The sequence below is a fragment of the Euprymna scolopes genome, chromosome 24 (assembly GCF_053919585.1).
Source record: "Euprymna scolopes isolate OS-2025 chromosome 24, ASM5391958v1, whole genome shotgun sequence".
Classification (NCBI taxonomy): domain Eukaryota; kingdom Metazoa; phylum Mollusca; class Cephalopoda; order Sepiida; family Sepiolidae; genus Euprymna; species Euprymna scolopes.
The window spans coordinates 57,447,359-57,468,451 of NC_136505.1; the positions used below are offsets into that span (position 1 = coordinate 57,447,359).

Genomic DNA, 21,093 nt, shown 5'->3' on the forward strand with positions numbered 1-21,093 from the left:
GGGGCCGCTTCAACTCCAGGCACTGACAGACCAAGGGGCCGCTTCAACTCCAGGCACTGACAGACCAAGGGGCCGCTTCAACTCCAGGCACTGACAGACCAAGGGGCCGCTTCAACTCCAGGCACTGACAGACCAAGGGGCCGCTTCAACTCCAGGCACTGACAGACCAAGGGGCCGCTTCAACTCCGGCACTGACAGACCAAGGGGCCGCTTCAACTCCAGGCACTGACAGACCAAGGGGCCGCTTCAACTCCAGGCACTGACAGACCAAGGGGCCGCTTCAACTCCGGCACTGACAGACCAAGGGGCCGCTTCAACTCCAGGCACTGACAGACCAAGGGGCCGCTTCAACTCCAGGCACTGACAGACCAAGGGGCCGCTTCAACTCCAGGCACTGACAGACCAAGGGGCCACTTCAACATCATGCACCGGCAGACCAAACAAAATTCCATTTCAAACTTACACATGACAAACTGGAGAAAACAGATTAACTGAATACATTTTTTTCTCTTGTTTTTTTATTTATTCAAACGAATATTCTTTTCACATTACCGAAATGCAAATTTTAGGGACTTCTATATTCAAAGAAATTTCCTTTTAATTTCTTTATTTTTCTTCAAATGAAATCATAAAAATAAATCTTTCCAAGTGTGAAAAAGATTGTCAAAAAAAATGTCTTTTTTTTATATACCAATTCCATTTGTTTTCTTATGCATTTATATTGAAAGTCTTTTTCTCATGGAGAAAACATGTTTTGGTGAGAAAAGTTTAAAATTTTTCTGTCAATCCATTTGTTTTTTCTTTTAAAGTTTCAGAGGTTTTACAAAGAAATCTATCATTAAAAGAAAAGCTTTTTTTAAATTGCAATTTTCTTCCATTTTTTAATTTCGTTTTTGCCCACAATTCAGATTTTCTTTGAATGGACAAAGATTCAAGTTTATCAACTACTCTTCTCGTAGAAAGGTCTATCACAAAATTTGCAATTAAAAAAAAACTTATGCTTTGCAGTTTCAACAGAGTGTAGAATAGTTGATTGGTTGATTGTTGGATTTTACGGCACAATCATCATTGGATCATTTTATGCCAAAACCATGCATGTTTTGTATAAGATTGGTTTGTTGATTCATTCATTTTGTAGACATATTTTTGGAAATCAAATAATCTCTAAACGATAGTTTTTATTTAACCGATAGACTGGGCTTTGGAAAGTACAACCATTTCTCCGGACCTAGAATAGACCTGGAAGTTGTAATTAAAGGATGACTTTACATTTCCCAAAGTTTCTAAATAAATTAGATTGGTTTGGTTGTTTTACGGCATATCAACCCTTTTCAGGTTATTTAATGCCAAATCAAGTTATTTTTCAAAAAGTCTTTGTGTTTCACATTCTTTATATCTTCAAATATTTATTTATGGGGTTTGGTTCGGTTTGGTTGTTTTTGTTTTATAGCATATCATTGATTTTCGAATTATTTAATGACAAATCCAATCATTTTGGTAAAAGTTTCATGTCAAGTTAGTTATATTTTCAAATATTTAGTCAACGTTTGGTTTAATTTGTTTTGTTTTTTTTTGTAGAGAAAAATTGTCTTTTAGGAAAAAAAACAAGAACATCAATGTTTGGTGCAATATAGTCAGGGAGCCAATATCTTCAAACAGCCTGATCTGATAGCACCAGACATTTTTTGTAAATAAATAATCTGTGAATGATAGTTTCTATTTAACTGATGGATAAGCTCTAACAGATACTACCACTTCTCTGGATCAGAATGGACCTGAGAATAGTCGTAATAAGAGGATTAGCTGGCATTCCCCAAAATTCATAAATAGGAGTGACATAATTGGATGGTAGTGAGGAGAGTTTGAATAGTTATTGTAAAAAAAAAAAAAAAAAAAAAAAAAAAAAAAAAAAAAATTGGCATGATACAACTGACTTGATTCTGTTGTTCATCATACAAATACGGTACCAACTGGATTCAACATGGTCAGTTCATATCAGTATCCACTTTACCATAGACACTTCCTGGTAGTTTATATCGTTTAGAAAATAGAGTAGACAAGTAGTAGTTATAAAAAAAAAAAAATTTTTAAAGGGTTCTTGGCCTTCGGACCAAGATCAAAGTGTAGTATGGTCTACATTACGATCCTGGCCATGGCAAGAATGGTGATTTGGATGTTGCGTCTGCAGGTGGCCGGGGAAGGGGATTGTCTTTTTTCTGATCAGGATCTGATCGCTTTCTTTAAACACCAACTACGGGTGAAGATCAAATGTGATAGAAGAAGACTGCATCGCGTAGCATTTGACAAAAGATGGATACATGTAGCAAGTCTGTGTGTACGAAAAGGAGCCAAATTTGAATACGTGTTCCCCGCCTAGGTGTAGAACCCACAGTTTCGTCAAGTATAACTTAATCTTAAGCCTCTTAGCTAGCCAAATAAGTGCTCCATCTCTCCCCGACTAGGAAGCCTCCAAGATCGCCACCCCCTCCTAACTGCAAGTTTTTCTTTTCACCCCTCCCTCTAAATTTCACTCATCTTGGAGAGAAAGAAATCAATAACTAACCCCCCCCCCCCATCCCTCACCCACAAAATTTTCTTTTCTCCATTTTATCCCATCGAGACGTCACCCCCACTTAGAGACTGTCCCGCACGAGCTGAGATTCCTTTACAAACCAAAGTGGAACGGGCAGTCTATCAACTAGACGGGGTTAGGAGGGTCCTATTAACCACTGCTTGTATTTTTTCTTCCCCCGCCCTCGACACAAATGAATTATATGTTATTGTTTTTACATGCTAATAAAAAATGTTTCAAAAACTGGGTGCTAAGTAGGACATCCCTAAGTACGAAAGGGCGAATGCGGTATTATGATGGAAGAAGATTCTAAGAGAAACTTTTGTTTAGTTCTCGAGTGACAAGGATGACCAACAACCTCCATTTCTCCCCCTTTTGAGTTGGCCTTGTGCCTAAGTTTTTTGTTCATGTTTATTTTTGCCTGGAGATTTAATATCTCAAAGTGTAGTATCTGTTCTAATGCTGCACTTCACTTTTTTCACTTTTTTGGTCTCTTAATGGGGGAGAAATCCTTCATGACTGATACATTTTTTTATTTTTGTTACTAACCAAAGTGCCCCCTTTTTTGAGAGCGGTTTCTCCCCATATTATAAACCGACCTTGTTGTTGTTACTGCCCTTGTGGTGGGGGTGGGGGAGGGCAAGTAAACAAAAAGCAAAACTAAACAAGGCATATTGCCAGTAAGATACAAGAAGCTATTATGATTAGCATCCAGATTCACAGGGTGCATCCTACGTGCAGAGCTAGTATGGTCAGTAAAACAGAGTGAAGAGAACATTACAAAAGGTATGTGGTCTAAGTAAAGATGCTATTAGAGTAGAAAATTTTCCAGCATCTGGCAACCTCTACATTGAGGTGGGATTTTGCTGCTCATAGGATTGATTCGAGATACTTGTGCTGAATTACGTACAATTCACCTGAACGTATTTGTAAAACAAGCAGAACATTACAATGATGGGTCAGGGGTTGGGGCTTGATAGACAGTGTGGTATATATTAGGTTAGAAAGACTTGTTTTTGGATCCTGTTGAAGAGTAAGGGACTAGTGGTTGGTTCACCAGCCCAGATTTGAAACTATTAGTTCATAAATAAATACAATAAATCTAACTAGATTTTAATTCAGATTAGCTAATTCCAAAGTCAGTATCTAGATCCATTAGACTAATAACGCACGTTACCCCAAATATACGTGCATTAAAAAAAAAAAAAAAAAGGTGGAAAAAACGAAGAGGGTTAATATAAAAGCCCTACCAGTTCTTTTTTTTGTAGGGTTGATGATGAATGCTCATTGGAATAACCATTATTTTACCCGGTGTCATTTTCTCCATTCCTACCTTGAAAAGCCTACCCTAAAAAGGAAAGATCAATAATAGTTCAGGACCAATGAAAGACATCAATAAGGTCCACCCAACCCCCTCCTCCTAACTCGTGCACACAATTCTTTGATTTCCCAAAGGCTTTCTTTTATTTAATGCGCGCCACTAAAAATACTCTTCAGACGATAACTAAAAGAACTAATGCCAAATCGATTCCTGTGCTGGCATTGCGAAAGGCAGAGTGAGCACAGGAGTAATAAACGTTTGTAGCCTTAGGACTAGGACAACAGCATATTCTTTTCATTGTTTTGACTCTCGAGTGTGTATCCGTTGATATCTTATATGCTTATATATGGAGTGACATGGTTCTCGGTTGATTAACTGTGTTAGATATATGCTCGAGAGTCCAAACAATGAAAAGAATATGCTGTTGTCATAACCCTAGTTATGACTTAAAGATATTACTTTTATTGTATGACCTTCCTTACTTTATTAAGAGAATTTAGACAATTTGAAAATAAAAATTTATAATCACAGAAAATTCAATGTTTATTCTGAACTGTCGACCTCTCTTTTCACTTAACAGATAGTTCATTCTATAGTCACTGAATATCGAACAATAAGATCACTTATCTTTCTGGCAACAATAAAGTTGATCTCCCATTTCTCATTGTCAGGTTTATTTTATTGGCTCACTCATCTGAGAGGACGATTTTTTCAGCATTTGTTGCTGATTAACAAAAACGAATTTAATTATATTTTATATTCTTTACATGTGGATATTTTCAAATGATCTCATTACAATGATGACAGACACTATCATAGAGAAGTTTAAAGAACTTAACTCTCGCTACAAGTAACAAAAATCAATTTAATTATGAAAGGAGTTGTGTTTGAAGGCTATATCAATGGTTTGTGGGAAACACTGTAGACACAAATTAATATATAAAAGAATAATACAGACAAAGGAAAACCTTGCCAAATAGTTGTATAGGTTTCCTTTTTTTTCGCTCCTGAAGAAAAGATACTAACCTCGAAAATTAGGGAAATCAACACATACCATCTTGTACATTATGTTGCTAAATAAATGTATAATTGAAAATTATTGAAAATTCCTTCCAATATTATCAATCTTTTATATACTAATTCATGTCCACAATGTTTCCCACAAACTACATTGATATAGTCTTCAAACAACTCCTTACACACTATGCACAATGTTTCAAGAAATCATCCTTCTTGAATTTAATTATATTTTATACCATCTTTACATGTGGGTATTTTCAAATGTCTCATCATGGCAAACAATATCAGACAAGATTAAAGAATTTAACTATCGCTATGCCATTAGAAAGAAATGCTAAAATATTCTTTATTTCTTGGATTGAGCTATGTTTGAAAAAGATAACATTTTATTTCTTCTAATTAGCCGTAATTTGCAATTAACTCACTAAGTAAAGTATTTCTTACTAAATTTCTGTTCAACTCTTACTGCCTCATTTTTATACAAATTGGCATTTATAACTCTCGTTTTTGTCACTGTCTATAAACAGTCGAAGATAATAAAGGAAAGAAAAAAATAAAAAGATTGAAATAGTCCACCATAAAAAAATATCACCACAGCTAGTAATACAATTTAACTCATAATTGTTGATAGGAAGAAAGGAGATATAATGAACTAACTTTTTATTTCGACTTTGCAAACTCAGTTTTTTTTTTCTTGAAACAATCTAACCTAATCTTAATGAGTGATCCAATGGTCCCATATATGAACAAATACAATTTTCCTGTTTTTTTTGTTTTTTTTTTTTTCTTCAAACTTTTCTGGTGTTTTTCTCGGCTTGATGAGTAATTCTAAATGATATGCTAATGAATAAAAAAGATTAAACCAATAATATTTTATACAAAATTTAATATATCTAACTTAATTAAAAACAATAATACTACTAACCGAACCAAGGATAAGAATAAAATTAATCCAACACTGGCTTAAATTAAAAAAAAAAAAAAAAAAAAAAATTATACACATTACAGCAAACTAATAATAGACTCAACCACACTCCGTTCTTTATCTTCTTCCTCTGCCAAACAACTTGGTAACGAATATGAAATCTAACAAACAAAACCTCTTCCAAAAGATACTACCCCTGATGACAATTACGCAATCAAAAACCTCACCATTTTAATTTTTTTCTTATTAATGAGTTCAATTTATGAGAAAAGAAGACATACCATTTTAAATTGCCACAAATCATTACTTAGTTTGCATATTTTAAAACTAAATATTAATCAGAAGTGACTTTTCTAGGGCATTCATCGTTAAGCCCAAATATCAGCTGACGTGATGTTGTAAACACAGACGGAATTTGATGAATGGCATTTTTTTTTTTTTTGCGAATTAGTCCACTGGGAAAATTATTCTTTGTTATATATAATATTCAATAGAGGATGGATTCTACAATAATACATACGCAATCTGCATAAATTAAATTTTTTTTTTAGGGGGGGGGGTCATTAATTCCTACAACTTTTTATATACTCCCTAGATTATAATATCTCCGATTTATGAAACGAGGTCGTCTCTATCTTTTATTTGAGCGACTTTTATGTTGCAAAATTCACGCTGTGATTTCATTTCTCTATGGCATGATGTTTGACCTAGAAAACCAGACGTTGACATTCGTTTAACCATCTGCTTTTTTAAACCGTTTAATTTCAACCATTCTCACATCTACGCCATCTTAGCATCATGGTAAGATATCAGGCTTTCTCTTCCGACTTTGCCTCAAGGCTTCAGGTTCGAGCCTACCTCCCTACCAAAACTTTTTTCTCTTTTTCTTTTACACCTACAAACACCCGAGCAATGCCAGGCATCCCTGCTAGTCATATATAAAAGAAAATTGATGAAAATAAAAATTGAATAAATTGCAATACTTATTAATCCATCAAATATTCAAACAAATAAAAAATAATCCTTAACTCCTAGATTTTCACAGGATAAAACTTATGCATAGATTTATTTGAAATAGTAAAAATATGTATACACAAAATAAATTTTACCTTAAGATAACACAAAACTAAAAAATACTACATAAATAAAAACAATTATAATAACTAGCAGGACCTGTGGAAATACTACAGGGGACTCATTCATAATATATTAATGTTGGCATTCTGTAGATGTTGAGTGTAAATGGAGACTCTCTGATATTATTGTAGATTTTTTTGCTAATCCTAAAAAAGTATTTATCTAAGCTAACACGAACGCCTGGTAAAGCCCGGTCATAAAGTACGCTTAAATATGCTATTTTAATTTATGCAGATTTCATTATTATAGAGTTAATGTTCTATCGATTTTTATATGTTATAAAGTTGTTATTTCAAAAATCGCAAAAATATATCCATATGACTTGGGTATCGAAATAAAAACTTATGAAAAAAATATATGTATATATATATATATATATATATATATATATAACTTGAGTTCCTTCAGCCATAATTGAAACCGAAGCCAAAACTTATGAAGAATTCTTGAGAAAAAAATAGATGACTTAAGTGCCATCAACTATAATCGAAACCAAAACTTATAAAGAATTCTTGGTAAAATTATTTATGATAAGAAATAGAATATAAGAATTAAATGACCCAGTGTAAGCATGACACACACACGAACACACATGCTATCGTATTAATATATAGATTAATAAACAAATAGAACTAGTATAAAATTGTAAGTGAAAAAATACCTGATAAAACCCGAGCTAATTGGCTGATAAATTAGTGTGTTAATAACAAAGAATCTAATTGGCTGAGTAGTAAACAATACTATGGTAATATATAAAAACACAAAGTAACAGATTTCATGCAATAGCCTGACGAATCCTCATGAGAATAAAGCACAGAAAACTGTAGCTTAATTAGCATCTATATTTGTAAAACTTAATATATATATGATTATTAAAGCCCTCCCCCCTCTTTGGGTTGAGCACTGTCGCAAATGTACTTTCACGCGATGCTTCGTTTGGCTATTTAGCAAAGTTCGCTCTCCATTTGTTTGTAAACAAACTAGCAGTTTGAGCACTGAAGCCATGGGCATGTGCCTCTTTGAATATTTGTGGCTGACTCAACTTGATGGTTGAAGGTTCGATTCACAGCTGGGGAAAGATGCTTCTCAAGCCACACTGAAGAGGCTGTGATACAATGAAACAGTACTGTATGTGGATGACTATATATATATATATATATATACACACATACACATCGAACAAGACACATCGACATTTGTATAATTTAGGAATTTGTTCAAGATATATTTGTATTATTCATTCTTAAAACTGTTCCTCTGTAACTCTTGAATTCCTCTACAAGCACCAAAATAAGCCTCATCAGGCACAAGGTTATTCAATACTTGCTGATATCAAATAACCTTGCACATTTAAGCAAACACTTGCATACATAAGCAAATTGATAAATAAACACTATTTCATTTATCGTTTTTACAACCACAAAACAAGCAATGAGGATGGAAAGACAGAAAATATCTTCCCAAACGATTCTGACAGACAGTACGTCTTTTTTTTTTTTCTTTATTCATAAAGGAGAAATGGGGAGGGTATGATAATTGCTTTTATTTGAATTACAATTATTGAAAGCCGATGGCACAAACAATTGATGGAACCAAAAAGATGAGAAAAAGATTCCCTAAATTCTGTTGCTGTCAACCTTATATAAAAAACACAAAAAATTAATGTTAATAAAAAACCATTCAAGACTAAATAAAAGAAAGTTCCATCAAATTCTCTTTATCCGGAAAACACTACTTAGATTCCGACAATCTTCATCCACTACTGTCTGGTGGAATATTCTCAAATTCAGTTCCCTGAAGACAAGGAAAATTAGTTTCATTTTTCTGAATATTTTCAGACAGAAGGAAAACAAAAGTGGCAGCATCCTACTTTTAAAAATTTACCAATTCCACAAAGAGTAAAAGTAAAATAATGCAAGTTGTCTGAAACTGGTGAGATGTACTTTTAGTTAGCCAAATTATCCAAGAAAATATCTTTATTCCTGTGCTTTTTTTTTTCTCTCTCTTTAAAATTAAATTTTCAACCAAACAATTTATAAGTTTAAATAAGTTTGGTTAAGGATACTTTAGGATACTTATATATGATAAAATGATGAATAATTATTCAAAACACAATATCACCAGACAAAAAACAATACAAAATTAGACAAAAAGAGACCCTGTTATACAAAATTTACCAAACAATAATATTATCAAATGACTTTTTTTTTTTATTCAATTCGTATCTCACAAATACTCACCTCACACATTACTCCTATTACAATAAAAAAATTACTTCAACTGGTAACAAGATCCCTTTATATACAACTAGTGGAGGTGCCTGGCGTTGCCCGTGTGTAAAAGGAAAAAAAAAGTTTTGGGAGGGAGGTTGGCTCGAATCCGAAGATTTGAGGTGTGTAGCCTGTTGACTTACCACGACGCTACGCAGGCAGAGAATTAAAAAAAAAAAAAAAAAAAAAAGCCTTTGGCGGACATATAAAAAAAATGTACACACACACACAAACACAAACACATTTTCGCTTTTATATTATAGATAGACAAATTTACAGCCACACACAACCATTACATTATGCTGTGTTTCTATAAAAGGTAATCAGGATTTCCATACCAGGTTACATGGCTCTTTCATGCTTCATCATTGAGTAGCTGCTGCTTCAAACAATTATGAGAACCAAAAATGTTTGAATTTCATGGAAATTTTTAACTTATATGAAATAATTATTGGGACTTCAACAAGACAAACTAGAATTATAACTAGGGATGTGACAACAGCATATTCTTTTCATTCTTTTGGCTCTCAAGTATATATTCAACACAGTAAGACAGTCAATCAACTGAAAACCACATCAGTCTATATAAAAACTTAAGATATTAACGGATATAAACTCAAGAGTCAAAACAATGAAAAGAATATTCTGTTGTCACAGCCCTAATGATAACTCAGCTGAGATTTAAATATAGCTTAGCAAAATTCAAAATTAAAAAAAAAAAAAAAGGAAACATTGGTATCAAGGAACGAAAAAAAATAAGGAAAACATTCTTTTCTTGATACACATGATTAACATCAAAAGCGAGTCGATGAAGGTGCACAAATTAAAAGTAAAAGTACCAACAAAAATAAAGAAAGGGGAAAAAGAATGGAATAATTTTCTGAAGACGATTTCACCCAAAAATAAATTTGGGATCCAAAATTGCTTTACATTAAAAAATATTGTTTTGAATGAAATGAAATTTGTTTTCGTGACAACTTTTAGAGAAAAGTTCCATTTAAAATGGGAAACATTATAAGAAACAGTTTCATGAAATTGTCTTAATGTACTTTTATTAAAAGTATTTTATTAATGTACTTTTATTAAAAGTATTTTATTATGTACATGTGAAAGAGTGCATTAATATATACGCAACAATATATACATACATACATACATAAACACAAATATACACATACTAGCAACGAGACTCGGCGTTGCCTGGGAATAAATGATGATCAATCAGTGTTTCACACTCTCATATCTTTGTCATCGAAATCAATGCAATAGCACATTTCTCAATCAAATCGATTGATTGCCTGCTCTCCTTGTAGTGAGAGTCCACAATACATTGTAGTTTACATTGCACTGTAGAGAACCTACAGTTGATTTTATTAAAAAAAATTTTTTTATATATATAATGGCTTGAATTAAAGTTTAAAATGACAAAACCAAGTATTCTTCAATTGTGCTTTAAACAGAAACATTATTTCGAACGTGCCTCTGTTGAAAAAAAAACAAACTATTGTTGATTTTATATATCAGGCCTTCCAGCTTGTGTGGTAATAAGACCTCTCAAATGTACTTGTTATGTTAGGTTGTTAATTTTGGTCAAAAGCGCCAATTCTTTCTTTGAGCAGATTATTTTGATTATCAATAATTATACTTTGAAGGCATTCAGATACAAAGCCTATCTAAGAACACTGCCAGGCACAAAGTATCTTCTTGTGAAATTTCATATGGCTCCCCTGACCTGAACCCAGTGAACTACTTCGCTTGGTCATACGTTAAGAACATCACCAACATCACTTCCCACAACACCAAAACCAGCCTGATAGCTGCCATCGCCAAGTATTCGCCAAAGAAAAAGCAGAAAAGAAAAGGAAAGGAAAAGAGAAATGATAAACAGAAAAAGGAGAAAAATGTGGGATGATGAAAGAAAAAGGGGAGGGGGATGAAAAGAAAAGGAGTAAAAGAAAGAAAAAGTAAAGAAATAATAAAGAAAGAAAGAAAGAGTAAAGAAAGAAAGCAAAAAGGGCTAAAGAAATGGAAGAAACCGTGTTTCTTTAAACAAGCATAATGTATTCAGTTCAATCACAAAATACCCAAGTGTTGCATTAATGTAAACTGGGATATTAAGACTTTGAAAGCATTTCTTTCAACTTTCCTCAGGGCAGGCAGGGTGGTGGGAGGGAAGAACCAAAGAATCAAAGAAGTAACACTTTTTTTTTTCTTAATAAAACTAAGCTAGTATATGCTGAATTATTCAAACTAATGTCTTTACTTTGGTCACTATATTTAAAAGCCTTTTAAGATAACTGTCAATTATCACATTCATATACATTGGAGTCAAGGCTTAAAAGAAATATTCTCCCTTTCTCTTTCAAAGAAAGAAATAAATCTGTCAGCAGGGAAATATTTTGGAGTAATTTCCCCTGGTATAAGATAGGAACTCTCTAGAACATGGTTTTGTGCCAGTTGACACGGTTAAGATTCGGATTTAAAATTGTTAGAAAAATAAATACAATTTAGGCACGCAGTTTGATTATGATTATGTTGGCGCGTGAAAAATAAAAAAATAACTCCCACGCAAATTCCGGCGTGGCCTTATATATTAAATCGACTCAAAACGAGCGGACGTAGTACAGAGCACCCCACGTGATGTTTCCGTCCAATGGGATTTCTCCAAGGACATTTTTCTAAACTTTTCTTTTTAAGCTCGCTTGGAGCCGGTCCAAATAGTATTTAAGCACACACAAACATCAAACTACTCTCTCAACTGCATTTTTATTCGGACGTTCCACACGTGTTACTATCACTCTTCCATTTTCACCGCTCCGCGCGCTTCATACAATTTCACAGGCGAACATTACCTATTGCCTCTCTTAACATGTTTTAACATATGAACAGTTCAACAAAAAAAGACATTCTCCTTTTTTTATACGAACACTTAAAAAGGACTTCTGAACTCATTATAAAGAGAATTATATTTTATTTGTTAATGGTTGGTTTCTGTGAATAAACCTCCGTTTGTTTTGCATGTAAGTCTTCTTTTTATTTTTTTATTTATTTGTGGAGGAAGTTAGTTCCTAAAAAGGCCTGACGATCCCCACAGTTTTAAGTGTAAAGTGTTTGCCGCTGGTTTTGGCCACCACAGACCATTGTGCATGGTTTGTGTTCATCTGAGATACTGTGTCTTCTATAGAGGGAGTCAGCTCAACTTATCCTGGGAGAATGTCACCTCAAGTCAAGTCATATATAAGACTAGATGTGATACCTTTAAATGAGTTTTTGGTACAATTGACTTTTATATCATATTTGGTTTAATGTCTGTCTGTATGTTTGCATGTGTAAGACAATTTTTAGAAATTGACTTTCAAACTAACCTATCTCTAGTAGTGCAGTTTTTATCCTTTTTATTTCAAGTTCATTCTTATAACCTTCTCCCATGATTTCCCTGTGAACTGACCTTGCTACCTCAACTATTCTACATCTAACCCAAGAACTTTCATCTATTCTTGCAAAGTGGCCATATCATTGAAGCCTGAAGTGTTATACAATAAAAGTAGTGGCACAGTTCAAAAATGAATCAAGGTGGCATGTATTTGTCATTCGTCAACAGAATAAAAGGGAAAGACATGTACCAGTGACCAAAAGTTAAGAAATAGCATCTCCTGTGGAAAAGAAAGATGATCCAGTTTTTATGTGCATTAACTTATTCTCTGGACAAACCTATCTAGGATAAGTGCCACTGGAATAGATACATTGAGAGCATTACCAAGGCTGCTATGAAGAAGGTGGGCTCTCTCTAGTGTGCTAGAAAACTTCTTACACCTGAAAGTATCCTGTACCTCTATAAGGCTACTATTTGCCCATGTATGGACTACTGTGGTCATATTTGGGCTGGTGCATCTGCTACTACTAGTCTCTCTCTCCTGGACAGAGTTCAAAAGAGAGTCGCCAAGCTGATAGGTCCTGAACCGTCATCTAAGCTTCAGCCTCCATCCCATCGACAAAATATTGCATCCCCTTGCCTTGTACCACCTCAACATGAATACAACCGACAAGCAACTAAATCCCACCCCTTCACAGTAGAGATCCCTAGGTGTAAGAAAGCCTTCTACTCCAATAGTTTCTTCCCCAGAACTGCTAGATTTTGGAACTCTCTTCCGGGATTCTGCTTGACATGCAGAAGTTCAAGTGTAATGTGAACAGACATTTTGCTACACATCTCCCTTCATAATACCCCTGCAACTTATGTCACCGATAGTAGCCCCCTACTTCAAAGTGGCACTGTGCCTTGTTTGGGGTGAAAATTGAATAAAAAAAAATATTTTTAATAAAGATTTTTTAAAAATTAAAAAATAAAAACTTTGGTTCAGTATGCTTATACAGCTACTAAATTAAGTACTCCTATCTATTCTTTCAATGAGGCCATACCATCCAAGTCTACTGTTCTTCACATATATTTAATCTTCCTCTGAACTAAACCATCACATTACACATAGATTGTATCATTTTCATCCTATACCGTTCTAACGTTACCACTGTCTTATTCATGAAGTATTGTTACCACATCTAAGCTGGTACACTAACCATTAGCCTCTCCCTTTTGGATAGGCGACAAAAGCAAATTTCTAACCTAATAGGTCCTTGCATTGTATGCCAAGTTCCAGTCTTGTTGCACTACCACAGAATTGAATCGCTGTATGTTTTACAATATTTCTATGAAATGTACTCTGGTGAACCAACTGCACTTGTACTTCCTAAAAGCTAAATACCTGCAACCCATTTGACAAGATGCAAAATCCCACTTCTTCAATGTAGAGATCTCTAAATGCTGGAAGAATCTTTATTTTAGCAGCTTTTTCTTGAAATCCCCTCTCAGCTCTCTCTTTCGGACCATATTAACATGCAAAAATTTAAATGCAATGTGAACAAGCATTGTTGTCTCCATACAAATCTAGCTCCTATCACAGTAGCCCCCTCACACTTCAATGGTAATATGCTTCGTTTGGAGACAACAAATGTTAATATGAATTAACAGAATAAATACAGTGGGAAAAACTGAATAAAATTTTGATAAAAAGTAACTCATAAATACTGTAAAAGCAACCTCCTTGTCAAAAAAGGGAGTGCTAGCATCATCTTGTAATACTGCAACATGTTGATTTCTTCAAGTCCAATGTAAAACAGTTCTTGTTGAGCCACCTCCTAAGAATCAAATTCTCACCAATTTCCACCACTAACGATCACTTTGCTATTTTCTCAGTGATCACCTTGCACTCATCACTCCTTATCTTCAAGTGGCCTTCAAGCCTTGATGAGTGGTGATTCCTTTATAAAGAAAAAAAAACTCTTGAGTGCAGAGCCATTCTTATAATAGAAAAATGATCCAAAACAGAATGGCAAAAGAAATAAGTCTACCATAAAGCAAAATAATCATCAAATTGCGAATGTTAAATATAGTTGTCTCGAGTAAAATCTGTCAGTATTAATCCAGTCAGAAGCTTTAAATTATAAAGAATTCCAGATAAAAAAAAATTGCTAGTATTAATCCAGTCACGATCAGTAGAGCTTAGTTCTTATGTTAAGACGAAAAGCTATGATTGAAGAATTCAAAGAGACTCAGTATATTTTATAAAGCGATTCTGGTATCCGATTGGCTTGTTCTCATCATCTCCGGATATAAACATAATTGTCCAAATCTTTGTGGTCATACTCTCTCAATTTGCCAAAAATATTGCAACAGTAACTATCCTAATGCACAAATATAAGTTTTGCAATATAAAAAATATTTTGTTGACCAACTTCAACATACCTGGGAATGGCCATTGAATGGTATCTAGACCTTAATGTTGATAAATGCTGACATATTGCAATGGGTTTTTATTCAAATTCTTCTCTTACTTTCAGTGATGACATTGCTCTGCTCAAAGGATTGAAATGAGACAAAAGACACTGGCCTTCTGGTAGACTCATCCTTCAAACTATCTAAACATTGCTTTTTAAGCAGCTAACAAAACAAGGATCATTCTATTTCTCATGTTCTTTCTGCAAACTCACTCCTGTATGTATTATATTAATATAATTAACATTTTTTATTATACTACTAGCGGGGGTACCCGGCGTTGCCCGAGTGTTTGTTTCCGGGACGGGGGGGGGGGTTAAAAAATGTTATGGTAGGTAAGTAGGAAGGATCAAACCCGGAGTCATGAGTAAAAGTAGGAAAATAAAGTGTGAAAAAAAACAAAAAAAAAAAACATCTGCAATGTTAACAGTTCGGCCACCAAGAAAAGTCCATTCCAGTTGTTTAGGAAAAAAAAAAAACAAAAAAAAAACGACTACGGTAGGTCGGCGCGAACGTGAAAATATAATGTAAATTGTCCAGCATGCTAACCACTACGCCACAGAGCACTGCAGCTTAGTTTAGTGATTTTAAATAACTTCACGTGAAAGAACTACGAAGCCAAACCGGTGTTCTCTTCTCAACTGTTCCTTGTGAACGATCCCCAAACGGTGTTAAGTGGTGGCAGGGGGAGGAGGAATTTTTTAGAGAGAAAATATTTTACCACTTCCATTGATCTTAACCGATTTTGGCCGTGACTTCTCAGCAGAAAAAGTATAGAAATCTAAGATTATCGAGGAATTTGAGAAATAATAAGCCTATAACACACCTCAGATATTGTTCTGCCGTTTGTGCATATTATATTTGCATGAAATATCTTGATTTTTAATCCTATTAATGTCAAAATCAGACGGGAAAAAATGAGTTCATTTTATTTATATAGAGATATTCTCCCTCATCAGACCACTGTTAGAGTCTAAGCCTCTGCTAAATATCTATATACATGATATCCAGAATCTGATAAGAGTTTTAAAAAAACTGCTTACTCAAGTGATCCAGCGTCTTATTGGATCTGCTTTATGAAAGCCGACTCAAAAAACTTAACATTTTTTCACTTGAGCGCCGACGATTATGCATTAATCTCTTTTTGGCCTGTAATCTCCTCAGTTGGCATTATGATATACCTCAGGACCTATTATTTGCTCTTGCACCAGAATGAGGTCTATGTGGACACAAGAAATTATTTCACCATCGATTTTGATTGAACTGAAGGAGAGCTTTTTTCTCAATCAGGATTCCTGGATCTTGGAATAGACTTCTGAGAGAAGTAATAAATGTGCCAACAATGCAACAATTTAAGGTTGCATTGTTGAACAGAGTTTAACAACTGTATAAATTTCAATCACCCTTTCTTTACATTTGCAATTAAAGTACAATTGCTTTATTTTTTGGACGAATAAACTGAATTGAAAAATGATTAAAACACAAGGGACTCATCCATATGTAATATATTGATGTTGGGATTCTGTAGATGCTTAGTGTAAATGGAGATGCTCAGATATTATTGTAGCTTTTTTGTTAAATTACAAAAGTATTTATCTAAGCTAGCATGACTGCCCAGTAAAGCCCTGGCATAAAGTACACTTAAATATGATATTTTAATTCTTGCAGATTTTGTATATATTATTATAGAGTTAATGTTCTACCAATTTTTATATATTATAAAGTTGTGATTTCAAAAATAAAAAAAATATATCAATATGACTTGGGTGCATTAGCTTGAATCAAAACTGGAATAAAAACCTATGAAAAAAAAGAAATATATATATATATATATAAACTTGGAGCTCCTTCAGCCATGATCGAAACTGAAACCAAAATTGATAAAATTATGAAAAAAATAGATGACTTGGTACTTGTACAGTTTAATCAAGACATTAAAAAATGAAAATATTGAAAAAAAAAGTTTAAATTGTAAGTATCCGTTTTGAACTGAACATCTCTGGAAAAAAAATTTCACTTAATTTGATCGAGTAGTTTTTTTTTTACAGCGAAAAACATGTTTTTATGAGAGCGCGCGTTGAAGGCAGACATCTTGGATTTGTTTTTCAATTTTGTTTGAATGTTATAAACGCCACAGGGAGATAGCTCCATGTAAAGCGCCGACACTCCCTCCTCATCTTTAATAATACCTTTTCTTCCTTAAAAATCGAACCTTTTGCTCGTTATCATAAATTGTTTTTTGCTGTAAAAATAAAAAAAATTAAAAAATTAAAAAATTACTTAATGAAATTAAGTGAAATTCTTTTTTCTGGGAACTTCATTCCATAACGGATACATGCAATATAAACTTTTCCAATATTTTTATTTTTTAATGTCTTGATTAAACTGTACAAGTACAGATGACTTAAGTGCCATCAGCTATCATCAAAACCGAAAACTTATGAAAAATTCTTGGTAAAATTATTTATAACAAGAAATGGAAGTACATAATTAAACGTGACACAGAAAATAATCCATATGTTATTGGATTAATATATATATTAGTTTTTTTTTGGAAGTTTTACAAACTTTTTACTTAGAAAAATCTAATTTCAATTCACTCTCTCAGGCTCACTTTTCTCATCTTTAATGGCAACTTCCTCAGCACCCTGAACTTGGTTTGTTTGCTTTGTTTTACAGCATATCAACCTTTTTCAGGTTATTTAATGCTGAATCCAGTTATTTTGGAAACAGTTTTTATGCTTCAAGTTCTTTATATCTTCAAATATTTATTTGCAGAGTTTGGTTTGATTGTTTTACGGCATATCAACCTTTTTTGGGTTATTTAATGCTGAATCTAGTTATTTTGTAGAAGATTTTTATTCTCCAAGCTTTTTGTATCTTCAATCGCTAGTTTGTAGTGTTTGGTTTGGTTTGGTTGTTTTATAGTGGATTTTATCGTTTTTGTTCCCTGCCCTGCAGAACATAAATGAGTTCTGCAATGAGAGAGGGAAAAGGGTTACAGTATTAATGTTTGGTACATTTTAAGTTTGGAAACCAGCCAGGAAGTGGGGGAGATAAAAAGAGAAATGGGAGAAGGAAAAGGTAGGTCATTGTTTTTGTTTTTGCAGAACATAATTAAGTTTTGCAAAAGGAAGTAGAAAAACAAAATGCATCAATGTTAGGTGAATTTCATCTAAGAAAGCCAATATTTTCAATCAGCTTGATCTGGTAGCACTAGCCTGAACTTGGATGGAACAAAATGTGACAGTGCTAGAAAGACTTGACTTACCAGCTGGTGTTAACCTGATGTAACTCGGACGTGGATCCTGGAAAACTCTCTTCAAAGGGAAAATATTCTGCACTTGCATACGATAAATGCATCCCTCAAATCCTTTGCCAAGGGGCATCGAATCTGAAAATAAATTAAGAAAAAAAAAAAGATGTTTGAAATATCTGGATCAAATACAGGATTACAAAAAATAAAATATTTTAAAACATGTCAAAATATAAGACATTATGAAATAGTTATGAATTATAGATAAGTGAAACAAAACATTTTTTTTTCAAACATAACTCAATACAAGAACAAAGGCATATTTCAGCATGTATTTTGTATTATTGAAGTTATTCATTTCCTTCCTATGACAGAATGATGTGTCATAAGAAGGGCTGTAACAACAGCATATTCTTTTCATTGTTTTGACTCTTGAGTATATATCAGTTAATATCTTATGCTTTTATATAGAGTGATGTGGTTCTTGGTTGACTCTGTCCAATATATACTTGAGAATCAAAACAATGAAAAGAATATTCTGTTGTCACAGCCCTAGTCATAAGGGTCAAAAGTAGGATTTGACAAGACAGTACCATAGAAGACAAGCACTCTGGTCTTTAAAAAATGCCTGGGCAAACCGCTTCAGCATTTCTCAGTAGGAGCGCCTCAGCAATAAACTAAAGCGAGTAGGCAAAGCCTGGGAGGGTGGACCTCCTAGAACTGCACAGGACCAGATATACACCTCAGTCAATAGGGAACAAGCAATCTCAACAAAGGCCTAGACTGTTGGTTTTGGTACCAAGGTAAAAAAAAAAAAAAAACCTAGCTGATGGCTGAACATCAAACAAGTAAAAATATCTTTTTATAATCTTTTTTTGTAATTGTAATTTTAAAAACAAAACGTAAAAGAAAAGATGATTTGGTGCTTCTATCGTATTAGTTACAACTGAAAATCACATTTCAAGTAAAAACACTTTGATTTTTTTTTTTTTTTTAATTTACACAGTGATCACCACTTATCAAGGCCCGGAAGCCACTCAGGGATAAGGGTTATTGCAAGTACATTACGTTAGTGTGGAGATTTGATGAAGTGTTTACTTAAGGGGGCGGTTCATTAGGAATTTGTAAACGTTGGACTTGAAGACATCCAAGTTGTAGTCCGGTGGGAAGCAGGCAGACTGAACAGAGTTCCACAGGCGTGCAGTTCTAAGAAAGAAGCTTTGTTCATGGAATCCGCGTTTCGATTTAGGCACAGATATAGAATGGGGGAAATTTTTCACAGTGGATTCAGCTAGACGGGTGTTTTTCGTGAAAGATTGGCGAGAGGGGACCAGAGATTGGAGTTCAGACGAGCACCTGCCATGGAAATAACGATAAAACAAGGATAGGCTCGCAACGTCTCTTCTGTGGGAGAGAGGTTGCAGGGTAGAGAAAAGGGCATCCCCCACTAAGCCACAAAGTCTATTTTGTACTCTGTCAAGGCAGGATAGGCTGTTTTTAGCAGCTCCTGCCCAGATATTGCAACAGTATTCCATCCTTGGACGTACTTGGCTTTTATATAGATAGAGAATTGCATCAGTAGTGAGATATCTTCTGGAGCAGTAGAAGGATCCCACCATCTTTCCAGCGACCTTGGCAACAGACATATGTTGAAGTTTCCTCACCAAAAATTAGAAAAAAATAATAGAGTACAGGATGGAACAATAAAAGAAAAGATGACACGATTCCATTTGATGAAAACCAGTTTTCTTTTTTTGTTGCAGACCATCTACTAGTTGGCCAGTTGTGTACAAATCCCAAGAGTGATAGGAGCCTTCTATCATGTCTGAAAGTGATAATATTCAACAAGCGAAATCAGAGAGATGCCACTTTACAACTCATGCTCTCTACCAATCCAAGTTATAATGACAGGACCATGGCCAGCACCCTCAAAATGCAAATCCATACGATTCAATGCTTGATGGCACAGCTCAATGAAGTTTCGGCCACGGATATAATCTTTAGTGTAGTTTCAAGTGAAAGCCATATCATGCCACCTCACATCTTCGAAGTCAACTTGAAAGTCAACACCAAATTGTACCTGGAGTGTGGTGATAGTATGGTGCAACCAGGTGGCCGCTGACAGACCCTGGGTATGGTAACAGCATTGTGCTGGCCCACAAGTCCAAAGACATCAAGGACTGGCTTTAGAAGGAGTGCTATGACTTTGTACCCATCTCTCACTGGTCCCATTCTTCCAGACCTGAACCCGCTGGACTACTTCATTTGGTTCTACATTGAGAACATCACGAACATGACCTGCCACAACACCAAAGCCAGCTTGATTGCCGCTATCCATCGAGTATTTGTTGAGCTCCCACAGGAGCTTGTGAAAAAGGCATGCTCCCAGTACCAGACCCGTATCGAGGCGGTAATTGAGGCTAAAGATGGCTACATTGAATAGTCGTCAGCTCTACTACATAATCAAGTTACCTGAATTGATTTTTTCAATAAAAGTTTTAAAAATAAAGCTGTAGTATTGTTTTCTTTAGGGCAACAAATTTATTATTCTACCGTATACAAGATGACCTAGGACTTTATATTAAACATCGGACTTACCATTGTTTCTCAATCTGCCATTAATGACAGATGTACCAAAAGTTCCCATAAAGCAGAGGAGAGAAGTCATTCTTTTATTTAAGTAAGAATCAACAACACGATAAAACTTGCAATTGACAATAAAACTGAATCTTACTTGCAATTAATCTTCTACTATTTTATAA

At 34.3% G+C, this 21,093-nt stretch overlaps 1 protein-coding gene across 1 annotated transcript in view; it reads right to left on the minus strand.

Moving 5' to 3' along the window:
• LOC145246720 (neurexin-4-like) overlaps window positions 1-21,093 on the minus strand; it is a 302,693-nt gene that overhangs the window by 75,564 nt on the left and 206,036 nt on the right. Inside the window, exon 24 of the mRNA XM_080108463.1 lies at window positions 18,347-18,469. Within this exon, the coding sequence (XP_079964589.1) occupies window positions 18,347-18,469 (123 nt within the window). The remainder of the gene's footprint in view (window positions 1-18,346; window positions 18,470-21,093) is intronic.